The sequence below is a fragment of the Alosa sapidissima genome, chromosome 12 (assembly GCF_018492685.1).
Source record: "Alosa sapidissima isolate fAloSap1 chromosome 12, fAloSap1.pri, whole genome shotgun sequence".
NCBI lineage: Eukaryota > Metazoa > Chordata > Actinopteri > Clupeiformes > Clupeidae > Alosa > Alosa sapidissima.
The window spans coordinates 21,043,355-21,061,910 of NC_055968.1; the positions used below are offsets into that span (position 1 = coordinate 21,043,355).

General features: G+C 44.6%; 2 protein-coding genes across 11 annotated transcripts; one reads left to right on the top strand and one right to left on the bottom strand.

Moving 5' to 3' along the window:
- Window positions 1-116: 116 nt before the first annotated feature.
- Window positions 117-3,559, bottom strand: npl (N-acetylneuraminate pyruvate lyase (dihydrodipicolinate synthase)). Of its 6 annotated transcripts, none has more exons than XM_042112062.1 (12): window positions 3,293-3,555; window positions 2,971-3,050; window positions 2,802-2,875; window positions 2,600-2,687; window positions 2,459-2,516; window positions 2,291-2,366; window positions 2,102-2,194; window positions 1,742-1,887; window positions 1,430-1,476; window positions 1,082-1,166; window positions 897-936; window positions 117-685 (listed from the first exon to the last, which is right to left on the bottom strand). In XM_042112062.1, the coding sequence occupies exons 2-12, from the start codon at window positions 3,036-3,038 to the stop codon at window positions 537-539; spliced, it is 924 nt and encodes a 307-aa protein (XP_041967996.1). In that variant the 5' UTR covers window positions 3,039-3,050; window positions 3,293-3,555; the 3' UTR covers window positions 117-536. The 6 variants fall into 6 exon arrangements, with proteins under 6 accessions (XP_041967996.1, XP_041967993.1, XP_041967995.1 ...); XM_042112059.1 differs by having other exon boundaries at window positions 2,971-3,053; XM_042112061.1 differs by having other exon boundaries at window positions 2,971-3,057.
- A 961-nt stretch (window positions 3,560-4,520) lies between these two features.
- Window positions 4,521-18,394, top strand: edem3 (ER degradation enhancer, mannosidase alpha-like 3). Of its 5 annotated transcripts, none has more exons than XM_042112055.1 (22): window positions 4,521-5,934; window positions 6,074-6,119; window positions 6,641-6,741; window positions 7,017-7,056; window positions 7,245-7,357; window positions 7,732-7,885; window positions 8,616-8,750; window positions 8,963-9,068; window positions 9,158-9,255; window positions 9,672-9,797; window positions 10,479-10,562; window positions 10,758-10,841; window positions 11,056-11,180; window positions 11,839-12,013; window positions 12,198-12,343; window positions 12,717-12,861; window positions 13,868-14,059; window positions 14,874-15,039; window positions 15,359-15,544; window positions 15,981-16,028; window positions 16,546-16,769; window positions 17,002-18,394. In XM_042112055.1, the coding sequence occupies exons 1-22, from the start codon at window positions 5,816-5,818 to the stop codon at window positions 17,005-17,007; spliced, it is 2,619 nt and encodes an 872-aa protein (XP_041967989.1). In that variant the 5' UTR covers window positions 4,521-5,815; the 3' UTR covers window positions 17,008-18,394. The 5 variants fall into 5 exon arrangements, with proteins under 5 accessions (XP_041967989.1, XP_041967986.1, XP_041967985.1 ...); XM_042112052.1 differs by having other exon boundaries at window positions 4,522-5,934; window positions 16,546-16,930; window positions 16,983-18,394; XM_042112051.1 differs by having other exon boundaries at window positions 4,522-5,934; window positions 16,546-18,394.
- Window positions 18,395-18,556: the final 162 nt, after the last annotated feature.

The following is an 18,556-nucleotide window of genomic DNA, read 5'->3' on the forward strand; positions in this document are numbered from 1 at the left end:
GCCCTACAGTTTAGGTGATAAGAGAAAAGAAAAATATACCAAACGGATGTGTTTGCATACTTTACATACAGCACAAACACACTCAGAAACATTATTTATGAGAAAGATACAAGATACTATTTTGGAATGTTTATTTTGCTGTGTAAACCTCTTTTGTAAGTGACTAAAATGTATTAAAGTGTTCTTGAAAAATACAGTTAATTTTCAGGTAGAAACGTATGAGTGTCAAAAATGAAATTTCTGAAATACTGACTTACCATAGTTAAAACAGAATACATTAGATGTTTTACATGGCACATTTTCCCTTTAAAAAAGACCTTTACAGTGAAATCCCTTTTATAATCAGTCATTGCCTGATTGTTTATCATTACCATTAACACTGGCATCTTTCATGAAGAAACAAAATGAACATAATCTACACACTGAAAAACAAAACAAAAGCCACGTAAAAATATATTTTCTATTTTCAAGTAATCAAGTCCATAAAGTAGAGTATTACTGGAGGTAATGCGCCTGGGAATGCCATCATTAAACCATTATTGTTGTTCACCCAGGACGGAGTACATTTTCTGGACCACAACCTGAGCTTTTGTCACATCACAGGGTATGAGAGGGAGACGTGGAGGCCCCAGAGATATTCCAGACATCTCACTCATTAGCTGCTTGTTCATAGCAAGGTTGAACCCTGCACACATAAGCAAGATGCACATTTTGTTGATCCATTCAAACACACACCCCAAGCTGCCCCCTCATGAATGTGAAGACACAAGATAAACTGGCATGTAGATACATGCAGAAGACATGGATATACATAAGATCATTTGTGAATGCAAAGTATGGAGCTTTCTGCATTGCATACAAATATTCATACAAACAACAACTACAATGCCACTTACCTTGCTTTATTGCAAACAGAATAATCTCCTGCATCTGAAACTTTAACAAAGAAACAACTCTGGATTAAAATACAAACACAAATATCATTCAATGTTTTAATATATCCAGAAATCCCATACAAACATTGTACATATGCACGTAAACAGAAATAAATCTGAGTTTAGCAAGTTAACAGAACGGTTACCTGTAATTTCCTGGCCTGTTCCAGGTCTCCCTTGTCAAAGGCACACAGAACTTTGTTCATGGTACTTCCCATATAGTTGTATGTGCTGATTGATGAGATCAGACAACTATGGTTAGGCCAATTTGTAAAATGATCAATTTCATATACATTATCTACAAGAAATATTGGAGCAGAAGAAATAACTGAACATTTACTTGAAATTTCACTTGATGTGAATACATTGAGCATTTCTAAAAGATGTGTAATGGTTACACAAATAATTCTCCATTTCCATGTCTGAACTAAATAGACCTTGAACATAACTTGACTTTCACAGGTTTATATGCACTGTGAGAGCTGCTGCCTTACCTGCCCACTGCACCATCTGCTCCCATGGCAAGAGCTGCCAGCAGTTGCTACAAATGAAAAAATAAAAAATAAATAAAATAAATCGTATGGTCATAAAACTGTTTTGATAACAAAGGTAGCTGAGTAGCAGGTAATAGCGTTGGTCCTGAAAACCAGATGCATTATGTTGTCTTGGGACATGCTGCCCTGATGGACAGGACAAGACTTAACCAAGTAATTGTTTACCAAAGGCACTAAACTAAAGGTGCTTCAAATGGTAAAACACACTGGAGAAATTACCATGAAGTAAGCTGATCTGTAGGAACAAAATACCTCATCCATTCCATACAAGTGTGTCCAGTGACCAGGACTGCAACTAACACACTGGCCAAAGTCTAACAGGTCACTGCCGCTGAATTTCAGGCCTCTGAACGATGGGATCACTTTCTCGATTCCCTCCACCACATCTAATGCAAGCACTGAGATCAGAAGACAAAAAAAGATCAATAAGCTCTTGTTTGAATGCTGTAGCTCACAGCTGAAATAAATGTTTGTGAATTAGATTCAGAATTTGTTTTAATGCTTTATATCTACTGATCATTACTACACGCAGAATGCTACAAAAACTAACACCCATGGATGAGCACTTATGGATAAGAGCTCTGAGTAAGTACAGGAGGGCAGTGTTCTCACAGTGAACCCCTGTCATGCTAGGGATGTGATAGTAGTAGAATGGGAGAGCAGGAGCAGCAGCAGCAACTTCCTGAAGAAACAGCCTCAGTGAAGCTAGGGGGAGAGGATATATAAATCTGTCAACACCACAAATAAACAAAAAAGATGAGAGCAAGTATGTATGTGAATATAGAAATGAAGGCATCATACCAGCATTGGGCGGTTTAAAGAAGGTCGGAGAGATAACTGCAATCCCATCAGCCCCTGCTTCAACAGCATGGCGTGCCTGTGTGTGCAATAGTTAGTTTAGAGTACATACAGAATATCAGACCTAGACATTTTTGCGAATGTCTGACTGAAGGCACATCCTGTTCTTACCAGTTCCTGAGAATCCTTGAGACTTGAACAGCCAACGTGCACAATCACATCTTCGAGTCTGTAAAACCATATCATGCAAGGCTCAGATTCAGTCCGCGACCACTGGTGAGAATTCTGCAAACCTGATGTAATGTGACTTACTTTCCCTTGCCCTTTTGACACCATGCCTCTGCCAGCTGTTTCCTCTCGTCCACAGAGAGGGACAGACTCTCACCTGTGGTTCCATTCACTGACAACGAGATGATCGTAAAACAAAGAAATATATATGCTGCAGTTGCTTTACACCGCTGTTTTACACACAATTAATAACAAACAGCGCAGCCCTGTTAAAGGTAATACTCACCAAAGATTTTCCGTACACCCTGCTTTTCGACTAAGAAGTCAATGTATTGTCCAATCACTGAGAGATTAACCTCACTTGACACAAAGGAGATAAGAAGAGAAGGATGGGATATAACATTCAAAATTCTTTCTTATCAAGAATGTTACACCATCAAGATGTGGCAACTTACCCTTTTGGTGTGAGGGGTGTGAATGTTGCAGCTACAAGCCCTGTAAGCTTTTTGCCATCATGAGTCATTTTTCAGAGGAACTACTACGGAAAAAAGTTCAACACACACACACACACACACACACACACACACACACACACACACACACACACGGGTACACCAAAAAGACTGTGACAGTGGACGGGGTTGCTTGTCTTAAAATGTGTCTTGAAATGCTATGGCTATTACAATAACAATATAACCCTAAATCGAGTGTCTTAAAACAGTTCGACTTCAAGACTGACCAACCACACCAAATAAAACACAACCCCTACCTACTCACTCTTCTGACACGTTTTTCAGTCTGCGATCTTGTTGTCCAGTTCAGTGCAGGGTGTCCCTCAGATTGAAGAGAGACAGATCACTGAATACCAGTGTTGCTGATTCAGGATCCTTTCTTCCTGCTCCGTTGTTGACATCACAGCATGTGCAGGTCATGAGACCAAGTCATGTGAGCAGGTATCCTTATTTTGAAGTGTAGAATAAGGGCAACTCTGTTAGCAAAATCTAGCCCCAGTTTCCGACCTCTGACTCACACATTACGTGACGTGAATGACGCGGAATGATAATGTTTTCACTCGGAAAAAGGTTTTTCCGAAGCCCATGAACGCTAGGTAACTCCTTCTGAGTATATTCAGAGCCCGTCTACGGAGAGCCTGGCCACTCCGTATTAAGTCCCATTGTACCGAATTTTGGTTGCAGTTCCACCAGATTTCCACTGGGGGCGATCGCCATGAGTGCAGAATGAATGGGAGCCAATGGAGCTAGACGGCTAAATTTGTCTCTTTCACCTGATTGTCGTTGACAAATCTCAGATTTGATTGCAGTTTGTATAACTTCAACATGGGTTATAGGTCAAAAGTTGAATGAACGAGTACTTATGTCCTTTTGTTTTCTTACAGGTTGGGTCGTTGTTGCCCATAACACGCTAGCATTGTGCTAATGAGTGACGTCATTGACACGTTTGAAAGGCTTTTTAGAACAATGTGACAATATAATTATAATACTAAATATAATACTCAACCAAGTGTATTTTCCATGCCTCCCCTTTCGAATACAATATTCAAATTACTTGAAAAAAAAATATATCCCGAGAAAAGTGGATTTTGAGGGGTACAGCTCCATAGACCTCCATGCATTCTGCACTCGTGGACGAGCGCCCTCATGTGGAACCACAGAAGGAACTGCAACCAGTTCAGAAACCGGACGTTTTCCGAGAGTGGCAGTTCTCCATTCTCTGGTATATTTTTGACATTGGTTCTTCTCCCTGTCAGTCCTTTGATGACATGTCCAAAACTGTCTGTCTACCACCTGGCTACCACCAGGCAAATATACTATTTCGGTGCTTTGGATACCTTGTTACAATGGTGTAAATTGATTTGACAAATTATTTTACAAAGACTAACCACTGAATCATATCCAGGTTTCCTGATCAGACAGACGAGTGAAATGATTGGTCGGTTGGTCTACCGCATTCATGAATGACAGGTGGGTGCCCGGATGCGGATGTTGACGTATACATACTCTGTCGGACAGCGTCCGGTGTTCTATCAGCTATGTTGAGTATGCCGCTGGGCTAATGTGAGGGGCTCATGGTTTAGTTAACTGACCAGCAGCTACGGATGCCTAATAAAAAACAGAACATTTCGTTCGAACAAAGCCATATGATGCCTTGTAGTCTAGTTTTCATCCATATGTTTCGGAGCTCGTTTCGATAACGTTAAAGGGAGAGGAACGTTGCTGTGCTTCAAACAGCTGGTAGAGAGAAGCTGTCACCGAAAGGAGGAAATAACACGATAAACATAAGTTGGAGAAACTGAAGGATCGTCTGGACTGTAGACCTGACAACACTGAAAAGTCGTCGTTCAGCAGAAAGGACAGAAACCCACCTCTGTTATCGGTTTTGGATACAAAAATGGGCAAGCTAGCTCGGTAGCTAAAGGTTAATGGCCAAACAGTGTTAGCCTGGAGCTAGCACGCTACCTATCTTATATGTTTGTGGTGTCTAAATGGCTAACTGGCTTGTAGTTGTCATTAGCTAATGCCAGGAATGTTGTGGGAAAACCTTCGCTGTTTACCTAATTAGATAACTAGATTACAAGATTTTGCTCGACTATCCTAACTTGTTCGTGCCATTGTCATATTGCGTGGTTTTGTATTGAGACAAACGTCAGGTAATGTTCACGTTGACATGCTGCTCTGTTGAACTGGACACACAAGTCAAAAGGAACAATAGCGGCATTTTACGATACTAAATTAGCAACTATTTTGTGAAAGCAGTGTTTTCATCTTATTACAACCCTTGTTAGATTATCAGACAAGGTGATTTTGGTAGCGTGTAACGTTTTTCTGCCAACGTGTCATGTTTACAAAAGATAGGCTGCTGCTTCTAGCAAACTGTCAGTGACTGGGTGTGACAAGGAAACCTGTGAGGTAATTTCTAGTTCCTTAAGAGCGTCAGGCACTTGGGCTGACGAGGCACTTGCCTATTGTGTTTATCTCCAAGCTGATTCGGTCGATCAGTTTCTAGATTGGTAGAGGGATAAAAGACGTTGTCTGTCACAGTTTTACACATTGGGAACACTCAGAATGCCCAAGCAATTGCTGAGAGGTTAGTTCTGTTGCTGGATCTGGGAGTTTTGGTTTCTTCAGGATGGACCACATATGGAGGATGGTGATGCAGTGGAGGCATATATGCTGAAATTGCTGAATACTCTTAGTGTAGCTTTGCCTCAGTGAGAGTTGGTGCATTCACTAGCAGGATGGAAGGCTGCAGTCTGCCTTGATACGTTTGGTTACTGTAACCATGTGGACTCTGGGGCAATCCTGCTCTGCATCCATGAAGATTTCATGGCTGCCACTGCTGCTACTGGCCTTCCTAAGGCCAGTCCACTGCATGTCTCGGGACGAGAGGCATAAATTAAGGTGAGATAGAGCTCATGTTCAAATGTTGTATGGGCAGTATAATGAATGTTGGTTCTAGAGAAGCTAGAACCAACATGTGTACTGTTAGTTTGACATTTTCTCCTCCCTCCACCCCCCCCCCCCTCCTTTTCTCTCCCAGGGATCAGGTGGTTGAGATGTTTGACCACGCTTATCGCAGTTACATGGTATGTTCAAATTCGGCCCTTTCCTCTTGGTTAATCTCTTTCAGGAATGAGATTTGGCTCCTTGATTTGCTGAAATAGTGGCACTGTTGTTATTGTGATCAAGCACAGTAGATCATGTGCAGGCCATGGGTTTGCTCACCCTCAAACCAAAAGAGTTCCAAATTTGAGGTGATGTTTCTAGTGTTTTTTAGAATTAGTCTGTTTGCTTAATCCATCCTCAGATGCTTTGTTCTCCCTGTGTTGGAGATGGTTTTCAAAGGTTGTGAACAAATATTGACACAGTAAATTAAATTACAAATAAGATCACCACCCTCTGTAAAGAGACAGTTGAAATACAAGAATGCCTTCAGCCTACATAGACTAGACTTTTAAAAAAAAAATGTGTTTTCATTTGTATTTTGTATTTCTCTCTCTCTCTCTGATCAGATCAGATCAGGGAAAATGGTGTATTTCACTGCTATTTTCATTGGGCCTCTCTCCCTGTGTGTGTGTGTGTGTGTTTGTTTGTCCTGGTTCTCCAGGACCATGCGTACCCAGCCGATGAGCTGATGCCGCTGACGTGCAGGGGGAGGGTGCGTGGGCTGGAGCCCAGCAGAGGAGATGTGGACGATGCACTGGGGAAGTAAGGAACTCAGGTGGCAGGAATTTGCACAGGATGCGAGAGAGTGAGGAGTTCCACTAAGTGGGGAGGAAGAGTGAGAGAGAAAGAGGATTCAGATGTAGTTATAGGTGCAAGAGTGTAGTCTGTCCAATGTGTATTGTCGGACATATCAGTAAAACTGATAATTAAATAGTAATCAGTAATCAAATAGATAGTAATATAAATAGCTTAAATACAAAAAATAAATGACAAAAATTGAACTGGTGGCTAACTGTATCTGGCTTGTTCTTTCCTAGGTTCTCCCTCACGCTCATTGACACACTGGATACTCTGGTGGTGAGTGATGGCCCCATTGGTTGCCCCGCAAGCTGATTCTCTTCAATTAAACTTTAACAGCTTTGCCCTAGATTAAGATAGTCCACACACAGCACACTGTTTGCCTATTTACTTTAAGGGCGGGCCCATCCGGGTCTGTATTTAGCACAACAAGTGGCCTGAGTGCAGCATCTGGTTATTCTCGACAGCTTTTGAACAAAACTGAGGAATTTGAAGCAGCTGTGAGAAGAGTCCTGTCTGATGTGCGACTGGACAATGACATTGTGGTGTCTGTCTTTGAGACCAACATCAGGGTGCTGGGGTGAGTTTTGGAATTATGAGCATTTTGAGTGTGTAGAATACTTACAAACTTTTGGTTGGTTTTGGATTAAAGATATCTCAATAACCAACCATGTTTTTTTCCTTTCCTTAAATGTTTCTGTTGACATTCAGTTGAAATGTACATACATATTCATTTTCATAGGAATACATTTATGCATAAATGTAACATATTGATAGCATCTCTCCAGTGTTGTCAGGTACAACCCTATTATGCTTCTAATTATTTAACTTTTGTGGTGCTGTATTGAGCTAAAATGATAAATAGGCCCACTTCTGAATCCAATAGCTCCAGTTGAGTTTGTGTTGTTGGTATGTGTGAATGACTGGTTGGTGTTGGTCCATGTGCATCTTCAGGGGGCTGTTAGGGGGCCACTCCATGGCTGTGATGCTGAGGGAAGGGGGTCGTCACATGCTGTGGTACCGCGATGAGCTCCTACACATGGCTAAGGACCTGGGGCTCAGGCTCCTGCCTGCGTTCAACACGAGCAGTGGGCTGCCTTACCCCAGGGTAAATACACACACACACACACACACACACACAGATTTTCAAAGTAGCCTCAGTTTACCTTAATGACAGCTTGGCACACTATCGGGCACCATCATTGCTAGCGTCATAACAATAGTCATCAGGAATGCTTTTCAGTTAACATGAGTGAAGGAAAAGCAGCCAACAATTGGTCAACATGTGTGGGAACTCCTCCTTCAGGACTGTTGGATAACCATTCCAGGTGTCTAACTGAAGTAGCTTTGGTTACAGGAATTTTGTAATGAAGTATTTGCCTTTCCTAAAAACAGCAAGTAGCAAATGAATTTCCCCGTGAGTGATTAAATAAGAGATTATCTTATCTTTATCGAAATGCTATTAGACATACTCACATTTCTCCCTCTCTCCCCCTCTCTCTTTCTGTCTGTCCATATCTATCTGTCTGTCTGCTCTGTTTGTTGCGGTTGTACTGTTAGCAAATGGTTCAGTTGAGTTAAGCTAAGATGGCCTGAAGCCAAATGGCTACAGCTACTGAATTCCCTTGGGCTGCATGATGGCAGCACCTGCTGCAGAGCTTCCTCATAACTCCCAAAGCAGGATACATGCATATGTTTACTCTGTCGTTTCATCATACAATTAGATGCACTTGTTTATTTTTAGATTCCGCTATAGTTATTGTAAAACATTTATATTAGGACAATGTAAAACCCCTATTAAGATGAGGAAAAATGCAGTGTCCATATTGCACTCCTAGGTGAACCTGAAGCATGGCGTTCGAGGTCCGGAGACTCGCACTGGGACGGAAACAGACACATGCACGGCGTGCGCTGGTACCATCATCCTGGAGTTCGCTGCCCTCAGCCGATTCACCGGGGACCCCATATTTGAGGTAGCGAGACAAAAACAAGTATCATTTCCCCTCAGACAGAGAGAAATGAGAACTTGTGGTTTGTCGCTGGACTGTCAACTGTTCTTTGGACATTCACTGCAGACGCAGAAAAATGTGAACTGTTGTGTTACAGAAAAATGGTGCGGTGAAAATGAGTGTGAAATGCAGAAGTAGCTGTTGGTTAAAAACGTGTTTGTGTTGCTGCTGTGCAGGACCATGCCAGAAGGGCTCTGGACTTCCTGTGGGAGAAGAGGCAGAGAAACAGCAACTTAGTGGGGACCACCATCAACATCCACTCAGGGGAGTGGGTGCGGCGAGGTACGACGAACACAGCAGGTCATAAACTCTGATGTACATTTCTCAGTGAAGCTTGTATAATTTTAATGTGTGTGTGTGTTGTTGAGCAGATAGTGGCGTAGGAGCGGGGATTGACTCATACTATGAGTACCTGCTGAAGGCCTACATTCTCCTGGGAGATGACCTCTTTCTGCAGCGCTTTAACATAGTGAGTCCATCCCCATCCCCCATCCCTGCAGCTAGGCTGTGAAGAGGGAATAGCTTCCAGCTTTGGCATCCTCACAACAAAGGCTCTAGTCTACAGACTGCAGCAGATCTCTCTGTAAAGGTCACAGAGTTGTTAAAAATGGTGTTTGGTGTTTTTTGCCTTTGTACTGCAATTGATCTCATTGCAGCGGTGTTCATGGTTACTCACTCACTCACTCACTCACTCACTTACTCACGGTCTCTCTCTCTCTCTCTCTTTCTCTCTCTCTTTCTCTCACTTTCTCTCTCTCTCTCTCTCTCTCTCTCTCTCTCTCTCTCTCTCTCTCTCTCTCTCTCTCTCGGATCAGCTCATTTCACGGTAAAATGGATAATTCCGCTAATTCCCCCTCCCACTGATGCCTCTGTGTTGTGTTCCAGCACTACGCTTCCATAATGAAGTACATCAGCCAGCCGCCCCTCCTGCTGGACGTGCACATCCACAAGCCCCTGCTCCCAGCACGCACCTGGATGGACTCCCTGCTCGCCTTCTTCCCCGGTTTGCAGGTAAAGACGCATCCTCTGGGGACCATTGCAAAAGGACGCACCCTCTGGGGGCCTTTGCAAAAGGATGCATTCTCCAGGGGGCTTTGCAAAAGGATGCTTCCCCTGAAGGATGTTGCAAAAGGATGCATCCTCTGAAGGCTGTTGCAAACGGATGCATCCTCTTGGGGCCGTTGCATGTCTGAACATGTTGAAAGCAGGTGTTGTGTAGGAGGTGAGGTTTAGGCTACGTTTATACGGTGACGATGAAAAGAGAAGACGTAGAAGTGGCGTCTCGTCTTCATTTTTTTATTCACGTTTAGACGAGCGTTCTCAGGGGGAAATCTTTGTTTATATGAAGACGCAAGAGTATGTGATATTCGATTGGTTATGCATTCCAGACCGCTGGGTGGTGGTGTGATAGAACCCCGGCACGTCACGCGCAGACATTCTAATTTGACAGTTTAGCCAGAGAGGTAATCAAGGATCTTTGGTTTAGCCATTTAGACGGAGACGCAACCCGGGTCGTCTTCAAAACTCTTCAGATTTTTGCGTCTTCAACCCCAAGATGGCGGGGTCGCCGTGTAAACGAAAGGCACTTATGATAAAATATTTTGTCGTCTTCCTTCGCAATCATCCTCGTATAAACGGCCCCTTAATATTGTTTTTTTCCCCCCCACATTTCCTCCATTATTCATTCTTCAGGTGTTGAAGGGAGACATCCGGCCTGCCATCGAGACGCACGAGATGCTTTATCAGGTTACAAAGAAGCACAATTTTCTGCCAGAGGCAAGTCTGTTCTTAATCCTCCTGTCCTCCCCCATGTTGCTCAAGCATATCCCTTCCTCAGAAATATGAATCCAAAAAAAAAAAAAGAAATATGAATCCAGCTGATTACATGTTGAGTTCAGTGCACAATGAAATACTCTTTTTTGTTTTCTGTGACTGGTAACATTTTCTGGTAACATTTATGTTTGTCTGCAGGCCTTCACCACAGACTTCAGGGTGCATTGGGCCCAGCATCCCTTGCGGCCAGAGTTTGCAGAGAGCACCTACTTCCTCTATAAGGTGAGCATTACACATCAGCAAGACATTACAGCAGTTATATAATAACCTTATGAGCCTTTTCATAAACCTGAATTATTGAGGTCAAGGGCTCTCTGCTCTCTATATATGTGTGAGATTTACATTTTTCTGAGTTTAATATTTCAAATGGTGCAAGTTTCCATGTACAGCATTTGGTAGAGTCTATAAGCCTACCCTAAACCCACTGTCCCACCAGGCCACAGGAGACCCATACTATCTGGAGGTGGGCCGCACGGTTCTGGAGAACCTGAACCGCTTCGCCCGTGTCCCCTGTGGCTTCGCTGCCATGAAGGACGTCCGCACTGGCAGCCACGAGGACCGGTGAGACACAGACACACACACTCTTTACTTCTTTACACAACCAAAGAGGTTTGGTCATCACACCACCATGTGTAGGCATAACAGATAACAGTGTACTCTGATAGCATCTGAGCGAGCAACTGTCGTGTAGCATTGAATGCTCTCGATCCATGCTGAATCTGTTAAATATGCCCATCTATTGCATCATATTTCTTGTACTAAATAGCAGATCAACACGAATAACAGAAAGAAAAAGTTCTACTCAAAATGTTGCGCTGCACAGCACCGTGTTGCAATGCAACTGAAAACAATGTAACCAAACTGATTTTGTAGCTAACGCTCACTCGCATCGCATGCAGTTAAGATGCAGTGTAACGTGTCCCAATCACATTGGGAGTCTTCCATTCTTTCTTTATCACAGCGTTATCTGCCGTCACAGTTTAGGCTGAAATCACATTGTGGAAGCTGAAATGAATTACATATTAAGTTTAGAGTTCCCTTAATCCCTCAATTCACTTGACTTTATTCATAGTTTAGATTCTGTGTGCATCTCTGTGCTGTGTAGTCGCTATAGTGTGAGTGTGTCATATAAGTGCCTTTTGAGACTGAGTGTTTGATGGCCCCTCTCTCTCTCTCTCTCTCTCTCTCTCTCTCTCTCTCTCTCTCTCTCTCTTCTCAGTATGGACTCCTTCTTCTTGGCCGAGATGTTCAAATACCTCTTCCTGCTGTTTGCGGAATCCGATGACCTGCCCTTCGACGTGGAGGACTACATCTTCACCACAGAGGCTCACCTGCTGCCGCTGTCACTGTCCACCGCGCCGCGCTCACAGTCGCCCTCTGCTTCCAACTCCACGGTACTGCGGCAGCCTCTTTGCCTTAGTCTCCTTGTTCTTCATGCTCTCATTCCTCACTCTCATTCTCAGCACAGAAGAAAGAAAACATTTTTCTTTTCATGTGCACACAATCCTCATCCTGCTGCCCCCGGACCTTACAGATTCGGTGTGTGTGTGTGTGTGTGTGTGTGTGTTTGTCTTTCAGGGCGTTGAGGAGTTGGATGACTCAAATTTTGACTGGACCTGCCCCAATACACGTCTCCTCTTTCCCGATCCTGCCTATCCACGGAATCTCAGGGACCCAATCAAAATCGCTGTGGACAAGAGTTGTCCACGCCCAAGCCCAATTCGGTGAGCCAGGGAGTGAGGAAGTGATTGAGGGAGTGATGGTGGGAGAGACAGAGCCAAAAGGCTTTAAATAAAGGAGTGAATGTAGTTTGAACTTTGTTACTCTTGGCCCATGGTTAAAATCCTTGAGCAGAATCCCTCTGTGAGTTTCTCTGGTCGTTGAGCATTGGGTGTTTGGAAAGTAAGAGGTATTTGTTAGTTTTTATTTTCTCTGGTGGCTGTGGTGGCACACACTATATATGCTCTCACTGCTGTCCATGATGCTCTATTCTTAAAGCCCTTCTCTGTTCTTCCTTCCCTCGTTCCTCTCCTCTTCCTCCCTGTGTGTGTGTGTGTGTGTGTGTGTGTGTGTGTGTGTGTGTGTGTGTGTGTGTAGGGAGCCTGGCATGGGCCGTCTGCCCCTCAGGGCTCAGGACTTCATGGCCAACAACCCCGAGCACCTGGAGCTGCTGCGCCGCATGGGCGTCAGCCTCATCCACCTGAAGGACGGACGCGTGCAGCTGGTGCAGCATGCCTCTCAGGTCAGACACGCATGCATGCTCTCACACACACACACACACACACACACTCATACACACAAGCACAATCACAATCACACACAATCTCATTGGAAACACCTAAATGAATCAGAGCTCCTGCAGTTTTTTAAACCATACATTATGTTGCTGTGTTAACAGAGAGTAAGGCGGAAATGGTTTGTTGGAGTCTGACCCTAATCCTGCTTAATGCTGAGGGCTATATAAGTTTGTTCGAAGATGCATTAAGTTTGAAAGTCTAATGCTTAGATCGTAGTTTCGTTTTGTCATTTCATTTCATTTATTATACAGGAAAGGATTAAAAGTAACAATGTGGTTACAGTTTAAACAAGCCTGACTCAGTTGACTAACTAAAAACTGGTGTACAGCAGTTTCCTGTTCTGCCGCACGAAAGGACAAATATGACATCACACTACATACACTTCACAGATCATATCAACAAACAAAGCAAACAGGACAAGACATAGTTTGAGTACAACAAACAGGAAAAAAGACAACACAATAGCTACAAACAATACAGACTACAACCACAATACATAGACACGCAAGGAAGATAGGATCTGAGCGTGTGTAAAGGCAATCAGACCAGTAATGGAAATAAGTCAGTGGCTACAGGCGTAGCTGTCAAAGAGAAGGTGTTCGTATGCCTTTTTGAAATGTGTGATAAGTAGATAGAGGGCCAAGGATCTCATTCCAGATTTTGGTATGTAGTTGTTTTGTGTAGGCAAGTGTTGGAAAAGGTGCTTGAGTTCTAGTGATGCTCTCCTGTCGTGCATTACGTGCTGTAAACAGTGCAAAATGTTGCATCTGGAGTAAGAAAGTAATGGCATGGCTGTTTGTGTAGTTCTGAAAAGTCCTGGCATTTGAATGTGTAAGTGCAGTGCAGTGGTGAGTCCAATTTGGAAGTTTATTGTGGATCTTGTATGCTCTGTTGTACAAAAAGTCTTGCTACTGGACACTGAGATATTTTCCTCTCTGTGGCCCCCTGCAGGCAGTGAGTGCGATAGCGGCAGAGGACGGCATGCGCTTCATGCAGGAGATGATGGAGCTCTCAAGCCAGCAGCAGAAGGAGCAGCTCCCCCCTCGCGCTGTGCAGATTGTCTCACACCCCTTCTTTGGCAGGGTGGTACTGACCGCCGGTCCGGCACAGTTTGGCACGGACCTTTCCAAGAGCAGCACAGGGGTGAGTATAGATTGACTAGCCCAGCTCTACATGTGTCTGTGATGATTCATTATCTCTCTGAGTTAGAACTCTTTTTTTTAACTCCGATGTTCTCAAATTAATATTGGTAACTTTTTTAATCTAGTAAATTTTGTTAGTGTGGGATAGCATTTTAGACTCTCCCTACATTGCACGTGTTCAACATTACATTTTGTATAATAATAGTCAAGTCAAGTCAGTTTTATTTCTATAGCACATTTTACATGCACAGAGTGCAACGGTGATCATGTATGGTTTACATATAATGTATTAAGTTTGGGAAGAACTGGTGTTCTTCAGTATTTGAGTTTGTACATCCAACTTGCTCTCTATGCATTGCCTATGCTTCTGCAGAGAATAGTGCTGACATATAATTAATATCATGTGATGTGGCCTCCAACAGCAGGAAAGATGGAGGGATGCATATGGGGTATTGTGTTTGAGTTGTCTATTGTCTCTGCTGAAACTACAGCATGAAGGCCATGGGTTTATGTCTATATGTAATGGGTTTGCCTGGAAACAATGTAACTGTTTAAGATAAACCTGTATAAGATGGGGCCTCGCCCCAGAGAGCTTCGGATTTGCTGCTGGAACTTTGTTGCTGGTAACATGTCCCTGGTCGTGATTTCCATCCCCGATCGTGATTAAAGATGGTGCCTGTGTTGCCTGGTTGTTAAGAATGTTACCACATTGGCATGGCAGAACATTTGCATTGCCAAAGCAAAACACATAACACAAAGTTGCAACACAGAATAGAAAGCTAACATGTTGTTTATCTGTCTGGCCCTCTCTGCAGGTGCGAGGCTTTGTGACGGTGGCAGAGCCGTACAGTGGCTGTGCGGAGGTGACCAATGCTGAGCTTGTCCAGGGCCGCATTGCCCTGCTGCAGCGGGGCCAGTGCATGTTCGCCGAGAAGGCCCGCCACATCCAGAAAGCCGGCGCCATCGGGGGCATCGTGATCGGTGAGGACACAGGGACAAAAAATATGGACTGACTATGTCGGACTGAGTGACTGCAGTCCTCCTGAAAACTGCACATAGAAAATCAATGGAGATACGGTTTGATGGATTTAGAAGCTGGTCACAGACTTTTGAGTAGCTGCCATACTAGATTTATGAGAAACAGCATTGCTCAACTGACTGGCTTTAGTCTTCAGCAGAGTTTATTAGACAGGATGTGATTAAATGTGGTGTAAAATTGCCTTGGCTCATCAGTCATCAAATGTCTGTCTCTGGGGATGACCTCAATTTCGTGTGTGTGTGTGTGTGTGTTTCCCCACAGATGACAACGAGGGCAGCAGCAGCGACACAGCGCCCCTCTTCCAGATGGCAGGAGATGGCCGCAGCACAGATGACGTAACGCTGCCCCTCCTCTTCCTGTTCCACAAAGAGGGCAACATCCTGCTGGAGGCCCTGAAGGAGTACCGCGAGGTGGAGGTGCTACTCAGCGACAAGGCCCGCGACCGAGGTGAGTCTGCCCAGAGACGAGGGCTGAAAGACAAAGGGGAAAGCCTAAGCCTAACTCTGCCTGCTGGAGAGAACTGACTTTGAACTGTCTGCTTTTTACTTGTGTGAAGTGACACATGAAACACGAAAAAGTTTACAGTAGTTGCCAAGAGGTGTGAATGGAGAAGTATGAAGTCTTGGCTTCCAACTGCGACAGAGAGGATGTAGAGTATTAAAGTCCCTGCATAATTGATTTAGTTGCATTTACTGTATTATTACAGGGTTAGACTATACGATTTCATGAGGCGTGAGTATTTGAGCTACACCTCTCGTCTTCTCTCTCTGTCTCTCTCTCTCTCTCTCTCTCTCTCCATCGTATGGTTCTCTCCCCTCTCTCCCCTGGTGATGTAACCATGCTCCTATCCTCTGCTTCTGCTCTACCCTCTGCGGATCTGCAGCCTCTCTCTTTAAAGGGAAAGCCCTCCCAGGTGTCCTGTTGGACGGCAGTAAGTAACTTCCTCTTCCTCCTCCCTCTCCTTCCTCCTCATCCTCCTCTCTCACCTCCTTCTCTCACACCACCCACCCATCCTTTTGCTAAGTCCGTAGGAGCTGTGGGCTAACATTGTGTTTAGCTTAGACCATTCGCTTGCATGTAATGTAGTCGGCAGATGTGGACGTCTGAAGTTGAGTTCTGGAAAGCAGAGGTGTGTTCGAGCGTTTCACCTTCAGCTGTTTGAATTTGACAGTTGTACAGCCATTGGTTCGGAGTATGGCCATTGGTGTGGTAGTGCCGCTTCTATGGTCTGGACAATTTTTCCACCTCTGCTTTCATAGAAGTGCTTCTCAAGGTGTGTGTGTGTGTGTGTGTGTGTGTGTGTGTGTGTGTGTGTGTGTGTGTGTGTGTGTGTGTGTGTGTGTGTGTGTGTGTGTGTGTGTGCGTGTGCGCGCGCCAGTGCTATTTGTTAAACAGGTGTGGTTGCAAACTGAGCGAACACACTCCCTGATCTCTCTCCCTCTCCACAGGTGGTGATGTGCAGGAGGAAGACTGCTCCACTGAGGAAAAGGACCGTGGTGTACCCGGGTTTGCCTCTTCCTCTCTTCCCCCCTCCTCTTCTTCCTCCACCTCTTCTTCTTCTTCTTCCTCCTCTCCGCCTCCAGACCAATCACAGCCCAGCGTGCAGGAGCCTGACCAACCCAAAACAGAGGAGGAGGAGGACGATGAAGAGGCGGTGGTCCCCCCAGCCAAGGTGGGCAGTGAGCCAGATGCAAAAGCAGAGCCTAAGGAAGAGCAGTCATCTGACAAGGACCCCGAGAGGTTACTGGACGCCCTGTTAGCCGACTGGCAGGAGGACCTGGAGGCCTTTCGGCAGATGGAGAAGGACGAGCTCTGACCTCTCTCTCTCTCTCTCTCTCTCTCTCTCTCTCTCTCTCTCTCTCTCTCTCTCTCTCTCTCTCTCTCATTCTCTTCATCCCCTTCAGACGTAGGCAGCACTATACACGGCTGCCATTGACAACGAGACAGGAGTCTTCAATTCACTGCTCCACGCCATTAAGGGAAAGGACACCCTCCAAACCGGCAGGGAAGGGGGTGTGTTAACCTCGGTGGCGTGAGACTTCCTTACTCCAGTGGTAACCCACAGCGACTGCTTCCCCTTACCCAGGTCACCCCCTCTCCCCTACCACCCCCCCGCCTGTCTCCAGGATCTCAGGTGTGCCCCTGGGTTTGTTCACCTGCTCGGACTCCTCCATCAGTGGACGGCATCGAACAGTGAGTGCGCCTCACCCCCAGAGCTGGAGATGACCACCCTGCAGCTCGCGCCTCCGACCGACGTCGCCTTTTCTTGTCTTAACGTCTTTCCTTTGGCGTATAAAAATGGATCTCTTTGGTGACCGTATCAGTCACAGTGTTGATCGGAAAACTGATTTAAATGTTTTGATTCAACTGTGATAACCCCGCCCCTCCCCTCCTCCTTGGTCTTTTTTAATGGCATTTGTACTAATTTAATTTGTGTAGGCTCATTTACTGGGGCCGTTAGTGAGCTATGATACTGTGAGTGGGGAGGTGGCCGTGAAGTCAGAAAATGAAATCAACGACTAAAATTAGGAAACCTAATTATCCCATCCTCCTTATATGGAATGATGAAGTGTATAACCATATGTATGGTACCATATATATGGTATATATGTATTATAATGTACTTTGCAGTTTTTTCGAATGCTTATTTCAGCTCTTGCGCACATGTGAGAGCTTCTCATCATTGAGGAATGCACATGAGTCTCGGCACAGAAGGAGATCCGGTGTTGTGGTGCTTCATTTGGGGCACGTTCAGGATGAGACAGATAGAAGCAACCACATAGAAGCGCACAGCTGTGGGCAGCGTTGTTACTCCAGTGCCATCCTGAACATGCCCCAGGCGCTCTCTCTCTTTCTCACACATACACACACACACACACACACACTTCTCTCTCTGACTTACGTACCCAGACAAGAAGAGTGAGATGAGAGATATGTCGCCTTGGATCAAACTATTCGAGCCGTCGGATCTCAGGTTTCACTGAGACATAACTATGAATGTTATACTCGTGACTGGAGTCGCAGAAGAGACATTTTCCACATGGTCTGGTGTGGAAGGTCCAATGGGAGCTGAAGAAGCTAACCTCACATAATTTAACAGACTGTCCAGCTGAGGCCGGTGTTGTTTCACGTAAAGACTTTTGAAAACTGGCAGTTGAATTGGACGTTCAGCTAAGGGGAAGGGATTGCAGAGAACAATAATAAAGTTGAATAAAAAGCGATGATGAAGCCCACCATTTTGTCTTCATCTTGTTCACTCATTTTATAAAGCTGAAATGGCTGACCTGATTTAACTCATCACTTGTCTCTCATCTTTTTGTCATACGTGGCCTGTCTGACTCAAGTATCTTCACACGCCGGAATGGTTGAGAGGAGTTGTATGATTGAGAATTATTTGAATATTTCAGGAAGGGGAAAAAAATTGCAGGCAGGCCAACAGTTAATATGATTGTTGGAAGA